The 24,443-nt window shown below is 46.6% G+C and overlaps 1 protein-coding gene across 1 annotated transcript in view; it reads left to right on the top strand.

Moving 5' to 3' along the window:
- Window positions 1-734: 734 nt before the first annotated feature.
- LOC142583486 (uncharacterized) overlaps window positions 735-24,443 on the top strand; it is a 53,719-nt gene continuing 30,010 nt past the window's right edge. Inside the window, exons 1-3 of the mRNA XM_075693974.1 lie at window positions 735-2,661; window positions 17,850-17,993; window positions 22,089-22,174. Of these exons, the coding sequence (XP_075550089.1) occupies window positions 746-2,661; window positions 17,850-17,993; window positions 22,089-22,174 (2,146 nt within the window). The 5' untranslated portion in view covers window positions 735-745. The remainder of the gene's footprint in view (window positions 2,662-17,849; window positions 17,994-22,088; window positions 22,175-24,443) is intronic.

Genomic DNA, 24,443 nt, shown 5'->3' with positions numbered 1-24,443 from the left:
CCTTCGGCTATTGGTCAAAAGTTTTCGGGCTGCCCCCACTTCACCTGCCTGTCACGCGACTTCACAAAACTGCAAAAACTCACCCGTCAAAGTGACGTGTACGCGATAAAGAGCATTAATATGCAGAACGAAACTGAATTTTCTTCTGAATAGCCGCAGGCTGCCCCGTTCCGAAAGGAATAAAAGATGGCTGTCGCCGATCGCTCAGGCACTGGCTACTCGCACCTGCCGGAGAGCATGGGTTTATTTGCCTATAATAAACCTTTTTGCGTGGCTGCGTAACGTTTTCGAGCACTTTGGCACGTTTACGGCCTCGTTCTGCCAATTCTTCTTTGCTGAGGAACCGTTTTAGCATCTTTATTAAGTTTCCGTTGCATGCCGCCGCGATTTGTGCGCGCTACTGCACTTCGTAAAGCGACACTTACGGGGAAGGAATATAGAAATGCGAATGGGTGTGCGCTACAGCAGATGCACTGCATCAAAACATAAGACACGTAAGTGGAAGGCAGCTATCTGACTCCCAAATCAGACCCTGTTACATCGGTACCCCACTCTCTTTCTCTCCGGCATTTTAATGTTTTCTTGCCGCAGATTCTTCCGGAAGGGGGCCGAGCGTGCTTCCTTCCTGAGCGACGCCTTCTTTCCTTTCTCGGCTAAGAAAAAAAAAACACGTATCAGCATCAAAGACGCACGCGCGTAACTCTCACCTTTCCTCTCGAGCGCAGAGTGGAGACCGAAAGGCGCAATGCGGACATGGGTGCTGTGCCTGCTGCTGGGGCTTGTGTGCCTTATCGCCATTTCCATCGCCACCCTGGTGCTTCAGCTCCCGCCCGAACTCCTGGCTAGCTCTGGGCCCGAAAATGATCCGGGCCAGGACAGCCCACCTCTGCTGCCGCAGAAGCGAAAGGGAGACCTAACCATCATCGGGCCTGTAAATGACGTGTCCGACACTTTTGATGGCGTTGACAGAGACACTGGAGCGGGGCCACCGCAATCGCTGCTGGCGCCACAGGACCCGTTACCCGACGCCTATCTGGTTCCTTCGGCGGGCAGTTCCCCAGACACGCCCAGCCGAGGAGGTGGCAACAATGACTTGGAGACGAACGTAGACGTACTCAGCGCCACGGACATAAGCATCGCAGTTGAAGCAGAAACAACCGCGCCCACTCCGGTTACATCGTTGCCTAGGTTTCCCGAGACCACCGAAGACGGCCGCCCACTCGTCAATACTACGACCGGCAGGGTGGCGGGGTTTAAAACGGAGGTGCTCGGTCGCAAGCTGGACGTTTTCCTTGGTATTCCCTTCGCTACGCCGCCCCTAGGAGAGCTCAGATTTAAGAAGCCGCTGCCAGTGCGACCATGGGACAACGTTCTGGAGGCTAAAGAGATGGGACCACCGTGCTACCACATTTCTTTCGCATCCAGCTGGAATTGGGCTGCCAGCAAAAAACCTGAAAGCGAAGACTGCTTGCACTTGAACGTGTGGTCTCCCGACACAACAGGACGCAATGCGACAAATGGCTCTACAAGACTGAGACCCATGGTCGTATTCATTTACGGTGGAGGTTTCAACATCGGCTCCACTGACTGGGAGTTCTACGATGGTGGTGTGCTTGCAGCTTACGGTGACGTAGTGGTGGCGTCCATGAACTACCGACTAGGGGCACTGGGGTTCCTCAACGCGGACATCGAAGACATCCCCGGTAATATGGGGCTGTACGATCAGCATCTGGCTCTACGCTGGCTATACGAGAACGCGAGATCCTTCGGTGCCGATCCTGCTCATGTGGTGCTCATGGGCGAAAGCGCCGGCGCAGTTTCTGCCGGCCTTCACCTAATTTCGCCCATGAGCCGCAACATGGTGAAGCGCGTCATCCTGCAGAGTGGCAGCCCGTTGTGGGACACACCGGACAACACGGCCGACGGAATTAAGAAGGCCACAGAGTTCGCAGAGATCTTCAAGTGCGCCAACTCCACATACAACTTTCAGGATGGGGCCGCAGCAGACGACGTAGTTCGCTGTCTGCGCGATATCGATGCTAACACGCTCTTCCGCACGGCCGAGAAGGCCCTGGGAAAACGTGTGCTGACGTACCACCCTCGGCACGGTGATGACTTCATGCCAATCAACGCGCATGAGGCTCTCAGGAAAGGACTCTTCAAGGACTCGGATGTGCTTCTGGGTGTTAACAAGGATGAAGGCAGCATCTTCGTCGCAAACACGCTGCCTTACATTTTCCTCAACAGCCTAGCGCCAAACATAACCAAAGATGAAGCGGCGTTCTACCTCATCTTCTTTTTCCAGTACATCATCCGGACAGGTACTCGTGACATCAGGGACCACTACTTCAAAAACATCAAGGACCGAGACTACCCGAGCGTTCGAAACGCATTCATCGAGGCCATCGGCGATTATCTTCAAATTTGCCCTACCATTTACTACGGCGAGGTGTACTCGGAGTTCAACAACAGCGTCTATTTCTACCACTTCTTGCACCGACCCAGCAACAGCTACTGGCCTGAGTGGTTGGGCACGGCGCACTTCGACGAGGTGGAGTTTGTGTTTGGTGTGCCACTCAGGTTCCCCAAGCAGTTCACAGAAGAAGAGGTGCTGTTCTCGCGTCAAATTATGGATATCTGGATGACCTTCGCGAAAACAGGGTAAGTACAATGCTTCAAGGTTCGCATGCAGAGATGGGAAATATATCCAACTAGCCTGACGGCTTATTGTTTCTTACTGTTTGCCTCAAGAGCACTGATCCCCTGTGAGCTACTAACAATGTTTAGCAGGTGCATTTTGCCCTGACAGTGCGTTTGTATCCTTTTTAATTAAGTTCCATGTACTGATTAAGTACCTCCGTTGTACAAATGTAACGATAATCTAGCGTTATGACAGTTGAAGAGTACCACGGAGAGCTAGAACTATTCTAGGACACACGACAAAAAAGTAAAACGATAAGGGCAGAGTGAACGCGCATACTGTGTCTAAGCAGTTTGGCTATTAGCATGCCGATTTTGGAAGGTTTTAAGGTCTTTGTTGCTTTAGTCTATGTTTTTCTCAAGAAGTACACACGCAACCTCAACATTCTTGCGTTACATTTGTAATATTATGGCACTTTTGATTCATTTCACTTGCGGATGAAATTTCTGAGTATTTCCTATAGACACGTCAGCTCGGAATCCCATCGCATGCAATTAGCATGAAGTGCCTCAGACAATCAAAATGCCGCAAGCTAGCATACGTTCCAAACAAGTCATTGCTCCCTAAAGTGAAAGAAATCTATCCTTGACAAAGGTCATTTAAACAAATGTGTGTGAAGACTAAGCACAATAAGTAATGAAGCGCAACAGTCTGTCACAATTGGGAAAGTAAAATGAAAACAATAGAAACTAAACACGTGTAAAGTGCTCAACTCATTGGTACACATTGTTTAACGTAAACGTGTTAGAGGTACCTCACGATCGCCGGCGTGATCGGTTGCCTTGCAGCAGATTTCGTTACGCGAAATTTTTGGTGGGAGCATTATGCACATAGAGGGGCGTAACCAAAAATTTTATTCGAGAGAGGGTTTCACCCACTTGACGGAGAAGACGGAATAATAGGAGAGGGGGACCATTAAGGCGGCATACTAACACAAAAATTTCGGGGGAAGGGATGGGCGAGTGGCACACCAGGTGATCCCCCGCCCTCTTGCAGCGAACATAGAAAGAGAAGAGGATGCATAGAAAGGCAGAGAGGTTAACCAGAAGTAGTTCCGGTTGGCTACCCTGAAGGAGGAACATAAGAACATATAGTATGGCTAGTTAGTGCATGGCAATAAATAGTAGATTCGTGCGAGGAACAGACGACCGCGAGAGGAGTATACACATACAGAGGGCAAGCGCTGTCTTGTTTATGTGTGTATTCTTTCTATGGCCGTTTGTTTTACGCAAGAATCTCACTTACGGACACAGACAGCGCTGATGGCGATCTATGGACGTTGACTCTGAGGCAATCGCCTGCTTCAGAATGAGCATCTCGGTAATTACTACCGGAAGCGAGGCAGGCGCTGGTAATTTTGTGAACAGTGGTGCTGTCTGCGACAAGGCGCTTTCCCCACGTACGGTTATCTTTGGCTCACCCAAATTCTCAGCCCAACTAGGTGCGCAGGGGTGAAAGTCGTGAAGCCGGTGAAGGAGGGCACCGCGCCATTTTGATGTCCATCTGTACTTTATCGCCGGTGCACAAATCACGCTATTCTCTTAACTTTGTCTCGGCTTTCCAGGGAGAGTAGGAAACAACATGTCTCAAATGAACACACAACCGCAACTACAAATCAATCGTCACGGCAGCAGGCTTTGCCTTAATTGAGTGAGCTGTACCAAAATTCTTTCTTTAAGTTCTAACCGCTAGAGTAGAGTGGGAGATTTTTCATATTTATAACCCCTCAATAAGTCAATAAATATCTTCCATTTATCAGCGCAGCTCACAGAGGAGTTGTCCTCCATTTCACTAGTGTAGCTGCGTTGATGTGCGGACATTTAAAGATGTTCTCGTGCTCTCATATTCTCGTCTTCTGATGGATGTTAAGGATGTTTTCACGTTCTTAATGTCTCATTTTCCCTTTATTAATTTTCTCCTGTCTTAATTGTTTCCTTGTTATTCTTGGAGGGTTCACACAAAATTGTTTTCATGTGTTTTCTTTTCCTTTCATTTTTTCTTTGAAGGATTGATCTACATTAGTGTGTTATGCAGGGAAGCGACACGCAGCTGCCATAAAATACACAGAAAAGCTCTTTTTGTGTGTAAAGGAACGAATAAACGCTGGGCCTGCATGGATCCATTGAGGAATGAAAAAGTGCAGCGCTTCGAATGATTTAGTGTGTAAAATGATGCCGTTTCCGTGATCCACGAACATCCACATAGCGATCACCTCCTCCTGCTCCTCCTCCTCCTCCCGTTCCTTCTCTGCTATTCCGCACCCGTCCGGCAGGTGCGCTTAGACGGCACTTGCAGCCTCGGTGCGTTTGGGTGCATGAAAGCGAGGTTATGTCAGTGCCTTGCTTTCGCAGGCGCAAGATGGGGTTGTGAAGCCACTGTGACAAAGCTCGCTGGTTAATTTGTCGCTGCTTTGTCGTAGAGCACTTGAGAATAGGGCCCGTATTCACAAAAAGCTCTTACGCTACAGTTATTTGGTAAGTGCAACTTCCAGCCAATCCTAATGCTAAACATATTATTAGGGAACGCGGCCAGCCAGTGGAAACTTACGATTTAGAAGCTTTGTTAGCACGGCCCCACATGTTCGTTGTCCTGAACTCAATTTGCTCGACTCCAGGAGAGAATGGCATGTGTCATTAGCGGCATTGAAGCAAATCACTTTCAATACGTCCGACCGATCTCACTCCTGATCGGCAAAAATGGCATGCGCTTTCTTACGTGCGCTCTTAATTCACCACTAGAATAAGCGATAAGGCACAAAAGAAGGCTGCGCAAGGAGCTATGGTGCCGAGACTGATGAGAAGATCTGAAAACGACAGTTTAGATTAGTAAGTGAGCGCTGCTGTTGTTGATGTTCTAGTCGAGATCAAAAGAAGTTGGGGAAGTCATGCAACACGTGGAGCAGACAATCGGGGGTATAATAGAATAGCAGAACTGCGCATGAATTCACGAATCCTTTCGTTAGTGTAAGGGATCACTGCCATTTGTCGGTCACCTTCTCTAATAATATATCCAGCACTGTGCGATTGGCCGAAATTCATTCTTACGAACAATTCTAGTGTAAACTCTTTTAGTAAATACGGGCCCTGGTGACGAGGGAAGTGAAATGCAGCCGAAGACACAACAGGGTAGAGCCAGGTGAGGCAAGAGAGGAATTACGGTAGATTCCTGGAAGAAGTCTTCATCCTGAAGTGGACATTAATAAGGTGACGGTGATAGCGACGACGGAGGTCATATTATAATTAATATTTTTAACCCGCTACCCTATGTCTCATTAAGAGATCGAGCTTTACACATATGTTCCTTCATATGCACCCTTAGTCGTAGCTCTGATATTGTTGTGCACTTAACATATACCCATAAACATGCTGTGCATATTGCCACGTTGTAGTGACGGTGGAGAATCACGCAGTACAAAAACTGTGAGAGACAAGCCTAGCATACGTAATAATGGCGTAATAACATACTGTACATATAAATATACTATACATACATAACATGCATGTGCATATCTACGCCACATGCAACTCTAATATCCACAAGGCGGCGCGGGGCTCCATAAAGTCTGTTATCAGCAGCTGCAAGGAATTACTATCAAGTATTGAATAACTCGCGCATATATATGGGCATTGTTTTCCCCTTCTTCAATAACACGTTTTTATTCACATGTATAATCTCTTCTTCCGATGTCTTTAACACTGAAGAAGTCATCAAGTTCGCGCCTAGTGCCGTACTTCGCCCTGAGAAACGTGCGGAAGGCGGCGTCACGGAAACGCCTCTGTCACCCACGTGACAGAAGACGAGCTCAGGCAGCCGAGGCGCTGATGCGCGCACACGTGGAGGAAGTAAAACGTGTCGTTTTCTTTTCCTCTTCCGCGATTCCCTGAGGGCGGCGGAGACTCCTCTTACGTCGCGCCAGATTTACATTTCAACACGCGGCGCGTAATCTGGCGCGCGAGCCGGGATTCCGGAGGGCATTGCGAATGTCTCGCCTGGGAAAAATGCAGAAGCAGGAAATACGTCAATGATAAAACAAAACAGTAAAAGAAAAAGCGCACGAATTCGGAGGAGGAGAAACTTTGCAGTGCGTTTTGTAACTGGTGGAAGCAGCCCCGCAGATACACTGCATGGTGAAGAGAAAGTGAGGGAACCGCGAGTACGCGAAGAACGTGTGTAACAGTTGGCTGCGTCAACAGATAGCTCTCGGCAGCCTCATACTCTTCTTTTACCTGTTGCTGTCGCTTCCCTCACTTTCCTTTGTGTGACGAAGCTTTAAATTAAATTATGGGGTTTACGTGCCAAAACCACCTTCAGATTAGGAGGCACGCCGTAGTGGAGGACTCCGGAAATTTCGACCACCTGGGCATTTTTAACGTGCACCTAAATGTAAGTACACGGGTGCTTTTGCATTTCGCCCCCATCGATATGCGGCCGCCATGGCCGGGATTCGATCCCGCGACATCGTGCCCAGCAGCCCAACACCATAGCCACTGAGCAACCACGGTGGGTTGACGAAGCTTTAGTTTCACATTATCATGCCACGAACTTGCGAAACCGATTTCTTAGGACAGCATGTGGTCATGGGATATCATCTTAGATTTACGTTTGTGATGCCTTTCAGGCTTCGTGATCACGGTAGTATGCCAATTGTGAATCGGAATGGTATCTCACAGAAGCACTTACGATTGCTGCTTTATGGGTAACATGAACATAAAAATATTATTCTCAGTTTGTATGTGCTCGGAGAGAAGGGCCAGCTTCAGTTTACTCGTGCTAGTGAAATATAGATTCTCGCGTTTTGCGACGGATTGCGGACACCAAGCACCATGTCTTCATGTCAGCGACAATCGAAATGCGTATTCGCATTAAAAGTCATGGAAAAATAGTGCGCGAGCCGGGGGCGTTTCTTATTTCAAAGCAATTCGTGTTCACGCAGGCAAGGTTCTACCCGTGGTTCCGGTGGTTATGGCAGTCTGGGCGTTGCTCGCCATCGTGCACCTGGCTGGCGGCCTTCGCAGAGTAACTCCCTATTGTAACTGACGCCCATTATTGATTATAGTTGTTTCTTCGTACGTAGTTTAGCGGTTGCGGTATTTGCAGGGCCAGCTGTGAGTCGATTAACGTTACAGCATTTCCATTTGTTGGGCGTGTCGGTAAATCGACTTGGAAAGCATATTTAGCGCCAGCGGACAAGGACAGAGGGTGTCGTCTCCCTTCTGTCCTTGTTCGCTGGTGCTAAAAATGGTTTCCAACATTACAGTTAGTTAAAGGGACACTAAATAGAAAAATGATATCTTGTGCATCAGTCAATTACCCCTCTAGGACACCAAAAACACCACTCTTACTATGATAAGACGCTCGGTAAGCCAGAAAAAGCGCAAGAATGAAAGGCGGGTGGCGACGCCTCCTTGAAGTTCCCGCACCTGGTCGCTGTCACGTCATGGATTTTGATGGCATCTTCTAGGGCCTACTTAATTATATAGCGGTACAGAATGACTGCATTGTTTTCTAAAGGAACCAGATATTAAACATGGCAAGTTTCGGGAACCTTTACTCAGCCAACGCGGCCCAAATGCGAAAACATACTTTGGAATCCCTGACGTCACACTGACGAACCGGCGCCGGGGTTTCGGCGCGAAATTCAAATACTGATACTTCGACCTTCATTTTCTCATCTAATAATCAAACTATTATTTTGAAATGACTGCCTGCAGTGTTCTGAAATAATGCTTTATTAGTCTAAACTGATCTATTGTTTCGCTTCAGTGTCCCTTTAAGCCTGAACACTCTATTCCAGCATGTAGAGACTAGTGCGGTGCGTCAAGATTAGTAAAGTTGTTGTGGCAGACTTTTCCGACGGCGTTATTAAGTGTCGTGACTAGGGGGTATCAATATTACTTAATTACGCCATGTAGCCTTGCACATTATAAACGCCTACTGCTCCTGAAAAGTTATAAGTTCAAGTATAATGTGCGTCGTAGGTTACAAGCTTCAGATGACCTACTGTGACATTTCTATAGAATAATGGATAATTTGTCAAAACAAACCAGAATTTCATGTACCATGACTAAAATCCGCAATATGTCATGCCTTTCTTGTTTTATTATTTACAGAAGCTTTAATAGTCGCCTGCAGCATATAGCTAAATATCGACTGAAAGTGACAGTAATTGTGAAACAAACCACAACGTGCAATAAACTAAAAACAAACTTGCACTCATTTAAAGCAGAAAGACTGAATGCATGTCTCATTTTAGAGACACATATCTTGTGAATGGTGCTGGTGGCACTACTCTTGCTAAACCGACACTCCTCGAGCACAGAAATGTTTGTAACTTATCAATTATAACGTGCTTACTAAATTCTTGACTCAAACGGTAAATGGCTTCTTATATTTAGCTAATTAGACGTCGTAATTTGTCTGCGCCGAATGCCTGCCCTCCTCCTACAGTTATGTAGCCCAAGTAGTGGCGACTTTGTGCCCATCTACTATCCGCCATCGTTAAGAACTCTGTAAAGCCTCAGTTAGCGGAGTTGTGGTAGGCGAATATATTGTTGTGTTCAGAAGGTCACTTTTTTAATTTCTCATTGATAAGCATCTGATAAGCACTCTGTAATTACAATATCAAGTCAACGGCTTTCCTCACTCCGTATGTAAAATGAAACCCTCGTCCATACAGCGGTCGTATCATATCCACGACGATGGCGGGAAACAGATGTATGACTCCACGAATGCGTCGAAGATCTTAATACAGAAGACGCACGGTACGATACCCCGTGCGATCTGACGTACACGAGTAATCGCACCTACATGCACATGTAAGTTTTCGACACGTTCCAACGGACACGGTAAACACATTGTTCATCACGGTGCACGAGACGCGTGATACGACGCGGTGTCTGAATGGAGGCGTAGCACGTCGGAACCAGCATGAAATAGATAACTGCAAAATGTTTCGTCTGGTAGGGAACCGAAACGTGAACCCCCTTTGACGACTCCACTTAGCTCGGTGTTATTATTATTATTTTTTGTGCTTCTAATATGTCCCAACACGTTAGCAACTAGTTTGGTTAATTTATTTAGTATAGGGCAAGTCGCACGTCAGATCACACGACATCGGCTCGTACCACGTGTGTAACAACGGAAGTTTCCACCTATAGTCCCACGAGACACGACCGCTTGCTCGCGCTATAATTATATATGCGCGCATCATACGCGATATAAGATGGGAGAGGGGTCGGGTGGGGACCACTTGTACCACCGCTGACATCTTGTCGTCCAAACAATAGGCAGATCGTTAGAGATTTCCTCGACACGAAGACACGACGTGGATCACAGTTCAGTCATTTCTTCCGCCTCGCAGATCCCGCAGCGAGCGTCGGCGCGTTTTGGGGTCAGGCGAAACAAGAAGCGATCCGAACGGGTCCATCGTGGAGGCCCCAATCAGAGGCATACAGATGGCCAATGTTGGATCGAAGGGTCTGCTTAGGCAGCTTTGTGTAGCAAAAAAAGCAGCAATGGTAAAAGAATCAAGGATTGTGCTAAAGTGGCACTCAAAACAGACAAGAGGAAGGGTAAAAATACTGGCTTCTCTAATGCAATCTGTTATAGCACCGTTGCCGCCTTCGGCAAAACATTATAGGTCGCCGAGGCAGTGGCGCAGGAAAAAAATGCGAGGTGCCCACATACTACCCAGAACTCTCGAGCTGCCGGAAACGCGCACCCACATCCTATATGTTTCCATAGCGCACCTTTATCAGGAATTGCATTGTAAGGACGTACGCGTTTGTATCGGTCTTGCACCCCGCTATATATGAGTGAATGAGAGATAATTATTTATTATTTACGCTAATTTCGACTGCACAAGGAGCTAGGTTTTCCACGCCGCAGAGGGAGGTTTCAAAGTATCTTCGACCACCTTGGGTCCCAACGTGCAGCCAGAGCACGCTACGTTAGCGTTTTAGCATTCCACCCCCACCTGGATGAGGCCCGGTGTCACAACCCGTGACCTTGTGCAGTCGAAGTTATAGCAGCTGAGCAATTGACATTGGCAGTTTAATAAAAAAAGAATTGGAGTTCGTAATGTCTCGAAACTGCACAGTGGGTTAATAGGCCGAACGCCGTGGTGGAGCGCGAGTGAGTGAGTGAGTGAGTGAGTGGGTGAGTGAGTGAGTGAGTGAGTGAGTGAGTGAGTGAGTGAGTGAGTGAGTGAGTGAGTGAGTGAGTGAGTGAGTGAGTGAGTGAGTGAGTGAGTGAGTGAGTGAGTGAGTGAGTGAGTGAGTGAGTGAGTGAGTGAGTGAGTGAGTGAGTGAGTGACAACTTTATTAATCGAAGGGGCAAGAGGTAAGGGAGGCCAAGCTACGTAGGCTGCTATGCTGTGCTTCTCGATGACGTCTTCAGCTCGTGCCAAGGCCCGTGTCTGGATGTATCGGTCAGTGCGGTAGAGAAGGCCGGCACGCAAAAAAAAAGAAGAAACGCTCTGCTATTGTGCTTGCCGAGGTACAATGGGACGCAAAATAGAATAGCTTTCTTTTTCTTGCGTGTCGGCCCCATTAGAATGTGGCCTCCGAAGCTGGGTATTGAACCTGCTACCTCGTGCATGGTACCCACCCGAACACAACCACTGCTAACTACACTCTACTACGGCGGGTACCTTGATTGGAGACTGAATTAATTATTAAATGAATGATTATTTAGTTAATTAATGAGTCAATTAATGTTTAAGACATAACGTCAATCACTCTTAAATACATATTTGCAGAGTACGAAAAGTTTTTACGTGGTTAGTTAAAAGGCTACCGACAGCTAAATATTTGTTAGTGACTCCTATGTTTGAATGGGTTTATGTTTGTTTGATAATCATGTAATGAAACCATAAATGCTCTGAAATAACATATAATTAATGATAGCGCAGTTACTTATGATCAATTTTAACTTCACAAACGAATTGGAAGTTATAGACTGTTGGTTGTTTGCTCTAGGTGTCAGTGTGACGTCATGTAGCGGGTTCACGTATTTCGTGATTTTTCGCACTGGTTTACATCGGGCTCGATATAGATGCCATCTAAGTATGCTAGGCATGAAATAACCGATGATCTAGTATCTCAAATTCCTGTACAGAGCGCTCGCATAGAAACCACATTCTGTAACCCCGAAAGAACTGTCTGAATTGCAAGTTCCTAATTTGTTATGCAGCTATACGCTTTTCACACTTTTGAAGATGCATGCAAGAAATGTGGTGAAACTAAATTTTCAATGGCGATTATTCATTAGCGTATGATAAAGGTAGTTCTGTTGAGTCTACGACAGCCAGTTAACTCAATAACCATGCGAGCAAATGAAAATTCCTGGGAAACAAAGCGAAAGTTCGCTTGGACACGGCCACTTAGAAACAATTTGTCTCCACGCTTCTTTTGGGAGGTCACCGACCTCGCCCGTTGTCTTCCTTTTTTACGCCCGACGAAGCAATCTCCAACGCACGCTTCCGTCGTTCAATCAATCGAGCCAGCTATAATCAGGTCGTGAGAACGAGTGCGTGGGATCATTTCGACTTATACGCAAGCTGCTGGCAATAGCAGGCTTCCCCGAACCTAATAACCGCACGAGTCATAAGCCGCGACCCCCTTCCTATTTCTACGGGTGTCTACAGCCACGCCCCTCGAACTTGTTGCCGAGGGCGTCGTCGACGGGGAACGAGAAGAAAACGAGGTGCTGGCGAAAACAAAGGAAGTCGACCGCTTGGCAAATAAGATGGGACAGGATCGACAGGAAGGGACCAGCTCTCCCTGCGGCAAGCGCACGTGCCGACTGGTCAGTGACGGCACGACGCGCCCCGGGTTAAGCAGCGAGAAAGCGCTCTTGGAACACGCGTGCGCTTGTGTGTGTGGCAGCTGCACCGTCGACCGGGAAGTGGGAACGGAACCAAGGGGTCGTCTGCATGCCCCGAGCCAGCGCGATTACTTCCGGCTCGGCTTAGTTCACCTTCCGCGGGATTCGTGGAGGTCACGGCGTATTTCCCGTGCCGCTGAGCGCCGAACGCATAGAGAGCGGGAGCCTTTCTTCGTATACGTCGCGTTGTTCTCGAATATATCGAGGGTACCGGCTAATGATTGTGTGCTGGGTTTCTTCGGCTTGGGTGACGCCCCCGTTAGACGGCACGCGGAGCGATGGAGCGCGCCAGATCAGACCAAATCATCTGACGGGCACTACCGTAACGTGCGCCTTACTCATAGCTCTTCTTTCGAGTACCTGCGTGCGAGGTGAGAAGAAAACAAAAATCTTCGCAGTAGAGCGTTGTAAGACGGACGGGCGAAACCCAACATCTTTTAGAAAGTCGAGGTCACTTCGGAAGTTACCCTCTACACTAACTTATACGTGTCCGATCCACCTGAAACGTGCACAGTTCGCCAACATAAAACGGAACATCTAATCTGTGTTCTAATAGTGATTATTGTAAGCGATTCAATTTCAGCTTTCCTGAATGATACTATGGTTCACGCGACGAAGAATCCTTACGATGGAGCTTTTTACTTTAGCGTAGAAACAAGAAAAATATCCGACTTTGAAAGAAACTCTGGTGTTCCCTTTCATAATGGCACACCTTGTACTTGATAGTCTTAATTTCTCACGCTACTAGCCTGTTACTCAGTGACGCAACAACCAATAATCGTTACCCGCGGCGGTGGCTTAGCGGCTGAGGCATTGCGCTACTGAGCACAAGATCGCGGACTCGATACCTGGCCCACACTCCGATGGAGGCGAAATGCAAAAAACGCGCGTGTAGCGTGAATTGGGTGCATGCTATAAAGAACCACGGCTGTTCGAAATGAATCGCGACTTCCGCCACTATGATGTGCCTCATCATCAAGTCGTGGTTTTGGCACGTAAAATACAATATTTATTTCTTTAACTTAATCAACAATCGTTCGGCCCATGGCTAAAGCTTTATCAGGCTTCGTAGCAAAGCGTCTCTTTTTATGCAGTAACCTCACAAAACATGTTTCCAGTCTTATTTAAGGTGGCGCGTTGGCAAACGCCTCGCGTGTGCTTCTATTTTGTGTGGTGCAGCGACCTTACGCTCAACTCCCATGGAGAATGAAACCTATTAGACGCATTGCAGTGGAAATAATCATGTCTTTATTTCGTCGTCAAAGCATTAGTAAGGGCTACTGATATTAATAAGTATATGCTGATCACTAATTAACGTAATAACGAAGTAAATTCTGCTGGTTAACTTCACTATTAGTTACACTAAAGCATTCGCACATGCACAATTTAAGCCAGTCACCGCTCAAGGCATGTACACTTGGCAGGAATCATGATGTCGAAGCCAGTTTCGAGGTGTTCGTTCTCAAACGCTTCCGGAAAATATATTGGTATTCTTGTTAGCTTTGACCCGTATTGAGCAAGGGAAGATGTTTTGGGATATATTACCCTGCACGTCAGGGCGTTTTTCCTTATGTTTGGGGAGAGATATGTTAAAAGCGGTGCTAGTCTCAGGATTAATGCTAAGCGTCTGTGCTTGGAGTATCCTATCAAGCTTGAGTTACGCAATAACAACATATGCCTAAACAAATAAATGGTTATCAGTGGCATAAGATTAACTTATTAGTAAATCCATGATGGTCATTTAGTGGAGTCCGCGCGTCCTATAGTAGCGCGCTGCTGCAAAAGAAGTAACGACAGCATTATCTCCTCTACACTGTTTTCTCAGTTGAGGCACGTAATACGTTTCACGTTTTTTCATGCTGCAAGATATATAAGATATCCCACTTCTTAGTACGTACTTTGGTTCTCACTCATCGTATGGTGTTGAATGAACGCGACGCCGCCATGCCGCAAATGCATCGCCAACACGTTCCATGTCTTCAAAGCGCGGTTCAGCCAGCTTAGTGCCAATCGCAGAATCACTAGGATGCATTTTCGCATTTTCTCCTGTGTTAGCTTATTCAGTGCTTATTTTTTATTCAATATAATCTTCCTGGTTAAATTTGCTTACCTTTAAGTGCGTAATTACGCTCTTGGTGCCGAAGCATAGCTTCGTCAGTAGTTCTATGAAAATCTATTGCAAGAGCGGCTTCTCCATACGAAGATTCTTATTGCAGAGAAGATAGCTTGGATGAATGTGCTATCGGGTAGATAAAGCAGCTGTAAAACAAAACATAAATTCTAAATGTTGCAAAACAAGCCCACTGTTCACAGCACGTACTTTAGTCTGTATAGATCATATAGTGAATGAGTGAATTCACTGGGCAAGTGATTAGATGAGACCCTACATGTGGCAAAGGAAGCACCGATAGGGACGTTATAAGACTCTAGAGTGTGCAATTGAATGCTTCGCGCCGAGTTAGTGTCGTCAAGAAGCGATGCGTATGTTTTAAAACAACAATTTGTTTACAACTGAAAGTCCACTTTTGCGTCCGGGTTGGCTGAGCGCTCGAGTGAGCCTGGACTAAGACTCCTTGAATATATCAATTACTATTTTCTTCAAAGCTATGGTTTAAATACTCGCACTCACAAAAGCTGCGAAAATTGGTCTGGTGAAGACGAGCTGGAAAGTCAAATATACCGGGATGATCGTTGCGAGCGAACGCCATCGTTTCCCGCCGCCGTAACCAAATTGGGGCTAAGAGGCCAGGCCATCCCCGTTCGCGTCATTTCTCCTCGCCACCGGAAGCACTCGAGGAAATGTCCGGCAACTACCACCACGTGCTCCGCGTTGCAAGGAGGAGGGGGCTAAAGAGGAGGGAGCCAGCGGTTGTTAAACAGAAGCCGGGGGCCGCCGCTTTCCCCTCCCTTGGCGCGCAAGGTTACTCGATCGCGCCCGCTGAGGCGGCCTTGTTTTCTCGGCGGTTATATAACCGCTCTGCGGACGTGCTTTGCCTCTGGGACAGAGGAAAAGATCGAGGTCGGCTTTGCAGGAGTTGTGGCGAAGCGCTCAGTACGGGGCAATAACAAAACACTTAGCAAGTGGTGGTCAGTTTGTGCGTGTGTCTGGCAGACAGACAAAGACAAGACGAAGATAGAAAGAAATGCCGAACAACAGACAGACAGCCAGACAGACAGATAAATAGGTAGCAGGAGTGAGCGATTAGGTGAGTGAGTGAGCGATTGTTTGATTTTTCTTCAACGTGGAGCCACTCGTCCTGCGTAAATTCTTTTTTTCCCCTCGTTATTAGCGCTGTCCATAATCATGCACGTATATGTATGTTCATTGCCTCCGCTCATCAGCCATAAAGCATCAATAAAACAACTCTAGGAACCACGGGGCCACCGGCAAACGACAACGAACACACAATAAAATTATTGCATTAGACGGATGAAATGCTGTGAACCACGATTAAGTACGTCAAGGCCAGAATAACCAGAATAACGTACGAGAATAGCTTTCGCTCGATTCTATTCATTTGTTTTCATCCCCCTCCGCTCACGACCCGCTGATTCTAGCGATAACGCAGGCGGAGCGCTGCTAGGAATTGTGAAACGCGCGAAGGAAACGTATTGGAATGGAAGCCGTCACATTACATCCAGATTTTCTTTGTACAGAAACATCTCGCACGTACACACGCACACTATTACAATATATATGAAGAGGAAAAAAGAAATGAAAATCTGCATAATTTTAACAACGGAGCGGTTCACCACACGCCCAGTGATGCTCGAAAATGTTTAATGCGTTTAGGATTCTTTGAAAACTAACCGGAATTTGTTGTCGCTACGAACCGTTTTCGTGGGCCGATCCCTCAGATAGTGCGGTCGGTAGAGCACGGCGGTAGAAACCCTACGGTAGTACTGGTGGTACCGCTTGTATCGCACGGTGGTAGGGAAAGCATTCTCGTGTTGTTCCCTCGCCACAGCTAGCTTTTTTAGACGCTGTTGTTATGATGCTGCGCCTATGGTTCTTGAGGAAATGGCGTTCGAAGTACCGGCTGGCTCCCGCGTACGGGTAAGGCCCGGTGGTAAGGAGAATGCCACAGATTACACATAGTGCAACCATAGTGCCACAAATAACCAACTCCCAAAGCCTGCTTAAAGCATTCTTGGATAGTAACCGGGATTGTTCTTCATAAAATTTTCCGAACATTCGGCTTTATCTGGCAACTATAGATACCACACGTCGAGTTTACTGCGCTTGTACTAAGCTCTATCACAGGCAAGGTCCAGGCAAGCAGCTCAGTTTGAACGTAATGCACAGACTACTACATAGAGGACACAGCTTCGTATACACCGCTGTGCAGAATCGACTATCCCAGACGTCTCCAGCACTGTCTCAACGGAGAGACCCTACTTTATTTCAGTTTGTATGCTAAAACAACAGACCTATGCAATGGACAACAAACTATGTTTTATTGAGCCATGTAGATATAAAAGAAATGAAAGAGCCAATGCGTTAGCAAATATAGGCAGAGATTTACCGATAAGCAATTTCCCCATACCACACCAAGACCATAGATTGCACTTTAAGGCGAATATCCATAAATCTTGTCAACTCGACTGGGATGAACTGACGAACAACAAACTCCACATCTTGCAACCAGTACTAGCAGAATGTACAAGCTGTAGACACAGGGACCGCTTCTAGGAACTAGTTCTTTGTCTCCTTAGAACAAGACCGGCAGGGCTAACCCACAGCTTTCTTCGACTAAATGAACAGCCTAGATGACATACCAAAGACCATTAGCAATTCTTCAGGCTGTAATTTCTTGCCAACATTATGAAATGGAAAGACGAACCTTTTGTACTGCGTTTTTTACAAATCAGAAATCAGTACACCCAGCACTATTACTATGATACTCATTACAGGACATTTCCAAATATTTGCAAACTATAGGAACTCTGAAATAGCTTTACTCATTTAGAACACTGAGAAATAATGCCTCTGAGTCTTGGTTACACACTTTTCTGTTTTATAACGCGATCACACTGTTCTTGGTGCATTATAGCCGGAACCGGCTGCTGCGCTAATAAAACCCAAATTTACTTACTTACTCAAGCTATATACTAATGATCTATACAGATACAGATATATATATATAAAGATAAATACTAAAGAATACCCGCTTCTGTAGGCCACCGTGCGCACCACGGCATTTCTCATCGCTCGTGAGTATATACTCATACTTCTTTCCGTGTCCCGAAATGTTACCCGCAGCAAGCCGCCAGCCATGGACGGCACGCCGTGGCCTCGCTTCTCGGAACTTAACCCGGTGCACATGGAACTGAGTCCCAAGCGGTTCCGGCTGGGCAAAGGGCTACACGCCGACCACTGCCGGTTCTGGAAGAAGTTCATTCTCAAGTGACGTACGCCGCATCTTCATCGTAGTGCATTTCCATTTACAAAGGCAAGTGTGAACGGCCGCGGCACCCAGGTAACGCTCCTGTGCTAGAGCCGACAAGCAAACATTCGGAAATCGGAGTAGCTGAGTTTTATTGCAGTTCCTGTGCTGCCAATCTCCGGTTACGACGCGACGTTTGTGCCTAGTCACCGCACCTCTTTCAACGTGTACGTGACTTCCACGTAATTACCGAAGGGTTTTCAGATATATTCATACTCACCCAGCTTCCGTATAGTTCACTCAGAGACCACTAAGATGGAGACTGGCTGGAACGTTCATAATTGCTTCTTTTGGTTTTTCTAGCTGCTGTGGAACCTAGCGTAAAGTGTTGCGTCTTGCCCGCGCGATTTACACTGTGGAAGCTCGTGCGCACAATCGGTTTTGTCGAGACTGTCGACTCACCACATAGAAATTAATAATAATAATAATAATAATAATAATAATAATAATAATAATAATAATAATAATAATAATAATAATAATAATAATAATAATAATAATAATGTATTCAAAAGAGTGACATCCGCAACATTCGGCGCCAAACATTGGCATATTCTTCAAGGGGTACGGGTGTATAAGAGCGCTGCTTCTTGAGCGAGGACAAAACCGAAGAACAGACAAAGACAGGCGCTTGTCCTTGTATGTTGTTAGTTTTTATCCTGGTTTGAGAAGTCGCGCTGTTATACTTTGAGTCGAGCAGAATCAACTAGGTCAATGTTTGCCGTCTTCGGAGACAATTCGTGCGGGACGATCTGAGGGAAGGACGTACGTCAAAGCTCTGTGCAAAATATTGCGGATTCATACGCTTATGATTCGTCTAGATGCTACCCTGGGATATTTTCGGCCCAAAGACCCGCCAGTTCCATTAAGCTGCAAGTTGAATGGTTAACACATGAGGCCTACGGTGTTAATTTGCTAGAAAGTTCCAATGGATAAGATGGACATTGCTCAGCGATTCAAACGCGATGTCCGAAGCTCATGGAGTGGCTGCGCATTTTGCGTTACCGATGGCCGCTGCGGACGCCTAGATGACGAATTAGGACGCCATGAAAGCGAGAGCATTTGCGACGCATTGTGACTACACTTGCCCCCCCCCTCCCCCAGCGATCAGTCTGTGCTCACCGATGCCACAAAAAGCGCCGACCGCCATGCGGTCCGATTATTGTGTTTGAATTGATCAGCTCTGGACATGCAAAACATTTTTCGTAATGCTCTTCCAGCGCCGGTCTTCAATGAAACAAGCAGAGGAACAAGGTGCGCTTCCAGGGTATGAACTATTGTGTAAAGTAACTCTTAAGTGTCATGTGGTGCGGCATACTTGTAGAAAAGCAGGAGAGTGTGGTCTTACATAGCGCAAAGATGGCGCCAATCCTAAATCATCATCATCATCATCATCATCAGCCTGGTTACGCCCACTGCAGGGCAAAGGCCTCTCCCATACTTCTCCAACAACCCCGGTCATGTACTAATTGTGGCCATGCCGTCCCTGCAAACTTCTTAATCTCATCCGCCCACCTAACTTTCTGCCGCCCCCTGCTACGCTTACCTTCCCTTGGGATCCAGTCCGTAACCCTTAATGACCATCGGTTATCTTCCCTCCTCATTACATGTCCTGCCCATGCCCATTTCTTTTTCTTGATTTCAACTAAGATGTCATTAACTCGCGTTTGTTCCCTCACCCAATCTGCTCTTTTCTTATCCCTTAACGTTACACCTATCATTCTTCTTTCCATAGCTCGTTGTGTCGTCCTCAATTTGAGTAGAACCCTTTTAGTAAGCCTCCAGGTTTCTGCCCCGTAGGTGAGTACTGGTAAGACACAGCTATTATATACTTTTCTTTTGAGGGATAATGGCAACCTGCTGTTCATGATTTGGGAATGCCTGCCAAACGCACCCCAGCCTATTCTCATTCTTCTGATTATTTCTGTCTCATGATCCGGATCCGCCGTCACTACCTGCCCTAAGTAGATGTATTCCCTTACGACTTCCAGTGCCTCGCTGCCTATTGTAAATTGCTGTTCTCTCCCGAGACTGTTCAGCATTACTTTAGTTTTCTGCAGATTAATTTTTAGACCCACTCTTCTGCTTTGCCTCTCCAGGTCAGTGAGCATGCATTGCAATTGGTCCCCTGAGTTACTAAGCAAGGCAATATCATCAGCGAATCGCAAGTTACTAAGGTATTCTCCATTAACTTTTATCCCCAATTCTTCCCAATCCAGGTCTCTGAATACCTCCTGTAAACAGAGACCTGGATTGGGAAGAATTGGGACATATGCCGCTTTCGACGTGGACTGTATACTAATTAATGTAACGTACGTTAAAGGCAAAGTGTCATGACGGATAGCGAGTTTCAGAGAAGGTAAATTTAGCCATTTCGGATTTAATTTGATTGAACGATTCTATAATGACCAGACACACAATTTTTTGTCGCTGTCTTTGCTTGTTGCGTCAATACATTTAGAAAGCAAGTTGCCGAAGCATGGGGCCCTATGACTTAAATCTAATCCAATATGGTTTTATTTCAATCTCATGGCGTCAAATTTGCGTAACCGCCAACGCAAGCATCAGGCGCTGACCCGCAGGATTGTCTGAACAGACCAATCAAACGCTGTCCTCGTTTATAGGAGGTCACTTTTGTTTGCTTTAAAAACGAATAACATCGCCTACACTGAGCGGCTTGTCTTATCTAATCCGCTGACAAGAGGCGAGGAGCACGCTCAAGTCGATAGGGAATAGATAGGGCCGAGTCACTGCACTGAAAATCTACCACCGGATGAAGAGAGTGGTGCCGGTGACTTTGATTGGCCCGCTTTCCCTTAGTTAGATTGAGGTGGCTGATCGAAAATCGCCGCGGCATGCAACAGAAGGTTAAAAATGCCGATAAAACAGATCCTCGGCACGAAGAATTGGCAGAGCGAGGTCGTAAAAGTGTCCAAAATGCTCGAAAACGTTACAAAGGTTTATTGTACGCAAATACACCCATGCATGCTCTCCGGCAGGTGCAAGTAGCCAGTGCTCGAGCTATCGGCAGCAGCCACCTTTTATTCCTTTCAGAACGGGACAGCCTGTGCCTATTCAGGAAAAAACTCAGTTTTGTTCAGCATATTAATCTATCCTTAACGCGTACACGTTCCTTTGACGCGGTGAGTTCTCGCAGTTTTTGTGACGTCGTGTGACAGACAGGCGAAGTGGGGGTGGTTCAAAAAAACTCCTTGACCAATCGCGGAGGGCTGATTGCACAATTGGAATAGAAAAGTTTGGAATAGCTTTACGTTATAGCACCCATGGTCAGTGAAGCATTTGTGCCCACCACAATTCCTAGGCTCATCAAACTCGTGCATCAGGCCTATCACAGCTTCCTACCACCGCCATTAAGCACCAAGTCGTAACCGAGCAGTCGCAGCTTATGTACTCATAGAGGATGTATAATAGCCATAGTAAAACCTTCACGGTTCGTTATGTGAGTTGTCGTTTGGGTTAAACAAGCTGCCATAGCAGGTGATATGATCATTACCAAAAAACTATATAAAGAAATTGCTACAACACTGCAACTCATGTGTTAATTTGATTGGTTGGTGTAATGTGCACTGCTTGCTCGACGCAGCGCAGCACGTGCCCATGTGGGCGAATATGAGCACGCTAATCATGCTGTCTTGTCTTTTGTCTAACCTGTGTAGGCGAGATAAGCGCTTTGCTGGTCACATTAATGTCTGGCGGCAAGCCGACTAAGCCGAAGCTACTAGCACACTGAGTAACGCTTATATAAGCGCGACTCTTCTACAAAAGAGCGTGCCGCACACTGCATTTAAAGCAGTGATCGGTGTTTCACACTGTTTTAAATCATGAAACCAATACGAAGACAGCTGCGACTAATTCTTTTGCATGCAGGTTCACAAGAATACCTCCACCATCCGTGGATTCTTCTCGAGGCGCCCATAGCCAAGATGCCGAACGGCGAAGATACATCATCAAAAGGAGGCAAACAGACACCTTGAGGCACAATGAGTGCGCGTGTGATAGTGTATGTGTGCGTGTGAGCATATCCCCACAATCAGGTGCGTGTGCGTGTGTTTGCGAAGACACACGAGCATCGCTCACCAGCCTGGCAACAGCCTTGTTGGTTTGTCTGGCATGCCCATCAGTGCGAGGCAAGTAGGCCAACATGCCACACCTTTCGTCGCGTTCTGGAGTGCTCGTGCCAGCGAGCACTCTCACAGCAACGTGCAGCGTCATTGTGTCGTCACTTCATCGCTGCGGTAAACCACGACCTGTCAGCGTGCCTGAGTGGCTCTCGAAGACTCCTGTGCGCTTGTAAAGACTAAGCATCACTCAATCACACTGTATTTCATTTCTACGCTGACGTCCGGATGCGTTCTCGACATCGCGCGCAGTATTATATTACTTCGTTCATCATTTCATACACTGATATCGGGTGCGTGGTTTGTAAAATCTCTCTAAGAATTAGGAGCCGCCTGCAGTGAAAAATTATGTGATAGAATCTCACCACATAAGACGGGGGTCACGTAGACTAAGAGAACACTGCAGAAAACGTGGTGGTCCGTTGCCCACCACCACTCCTTTCGCGGTGCGTTTGCTATGCCTTAACTCAGCCAATATAGTATGCATAACTATTTATAGAGGATGAGGCTAATGGCGGCATTAGATCACTATCGACAACGGATAAAGCTGAAGATGAGTCGTGGTCACTACGCGAAGTACGTGACCGTACGACATGACGATACTGCAGAACAGTATCGTGTAAATATATACACATACTTAGTGCATTACACGTTTGAGTCCGCACACTAAAACAATCTACGTGACACGCACGGTATCAAGATAATTATAGAGAGCGTAGAAAACAAGCAGCAGTAGTGTAAGCTGATGAAATACTCCAACACCCCTCTTGTTCGAATTTTGACCCTTCTGATAACCAAAAGCAAAACATAACAACTAGGAGGATCACACTCTGCGGTATTGCCAATATTCGCAACTTAAGCGCACAGCTATTAGAGAAGCATGACAAATATCATATATAATTGGAAATGCTGATAAAGTATACGTGATAATGTGGAAACTACACTGTGTTGATTTGGTTTCTATGGAACCTGCCGAGGATTACGCAAATGAGTATTGTGAAATGAGTACTCTATAGTTTCTGAAGTCTACCGCGATAAAGGCGCAAGACATCTTTTCGCAGGCCTATTCTTTACGTATAAGTCATGATCAAGTGCAATGTCTACAACAACACTTTTTTTTGCGTATCCTTAAAAAACGTCCGCAGATTGTGGAAAAACGCAGTGCGAGCTACTGTATGAGTAGTGTTTAGGCTTGCGTTGAATATGTGGTATAGGGAACAGAATGTACCAATAAGCTATATTGGACAGAAACGTCATCTTAGGACTCCGCGTTCCTTCGGCGGCTTCAGTCGGCTATCATTACGATTCCAGTGAACGTAGCAGCCTAACCGCAAAAGTCAAAGCAATATATGTCGTCACGAGATAAAACAAAACTTTGCGTTCATGCAAAAGAGGCATCTAGTAGGGCACTTCTCGTAACGCAAAACTTAAAACGATGTGCTCAGTGATTCGGACGTACATATATGTCGCCGACCATGGGCGCGATCGGAGATCTTTGTTCGATACGCGTTCTGTTCGGTTGCTGCAACGTCACAAAGTGTCAGTATGCAAAATTTGTGATAACGGGGCGGAGAGAGCAGCCAATCGGCAGGCGGTGAACTCCCCGGATGTTTACTTCCCTCGTTTGTCGTCTGCTTGCAGACTGTATACTACACAACGAAATGTTTCTCGTCTTCCAATGAATGAAATCATTATCTAAAAATGTATTTTTTTCTTCTCAAGCTTAAACACGTTTTCAAATAGTAATACGGGTGACCTACTGCAATTTATAACTATTAGTTTCTCTGCGTCGTCCCTAGGTGGTGTCACGCACAGCAAGAAAAAAAAAAGAACGATGGGAACAGTGGCACACTTTTCAAGAGGCAGTAACAACATTCCAGCGGCTCGCTGGCAGCCGATGATGGGGTCGATTTCGCTGTACAAACAACGCACTATTTGTTTTAAGAAACGAAAGCGACGCCGGAATTTGCTTTCTGCCATTTCTTCAAACGCATTTCGAACCTCCACCCGCTCTTCTTCCTCCTCGAGCAACGCCAGCGCAACAACCGAAGTTCCCAACGCAAGCGCCATTTTCTCGAATTAAACTATGGATTGTATCCAAGCGTGCCATGCCGCAGCCGTAGCTGCTGGTTGGATCCAATCCAATCCACCAGGCGTGCCATGCCAAGCCGGTCTCGTAACGAGCGTATGATCGCTCCAAACTTCCCAACTACCGTCGGGTTCGGCGCCTAGCAGACGACGTGGTTGGTTGCACGATGATTGACAGGAACG

The sequence above is a fragment of the Dermacentor variabilis genome, chromosome 5 (genome assembly GCF_050947875.1).
Source record: "Dermacentor variabilis isolate Ectoservices chromosome 5, ASM5094787v1, whole genome shotgun sequence".
NCBI classification, from domain to species: domain Eukaryota; kingdom Metazoa; phylum Arthropoda; class Arachnida; order Ixodida; family Ixodidae; genus Dermacentor; species Dermacentor variabilis.
Note: the sequence above shows the minus strand (reverse complement) of the source record. Positions and strands in the feature narration are given on the sequence as shown.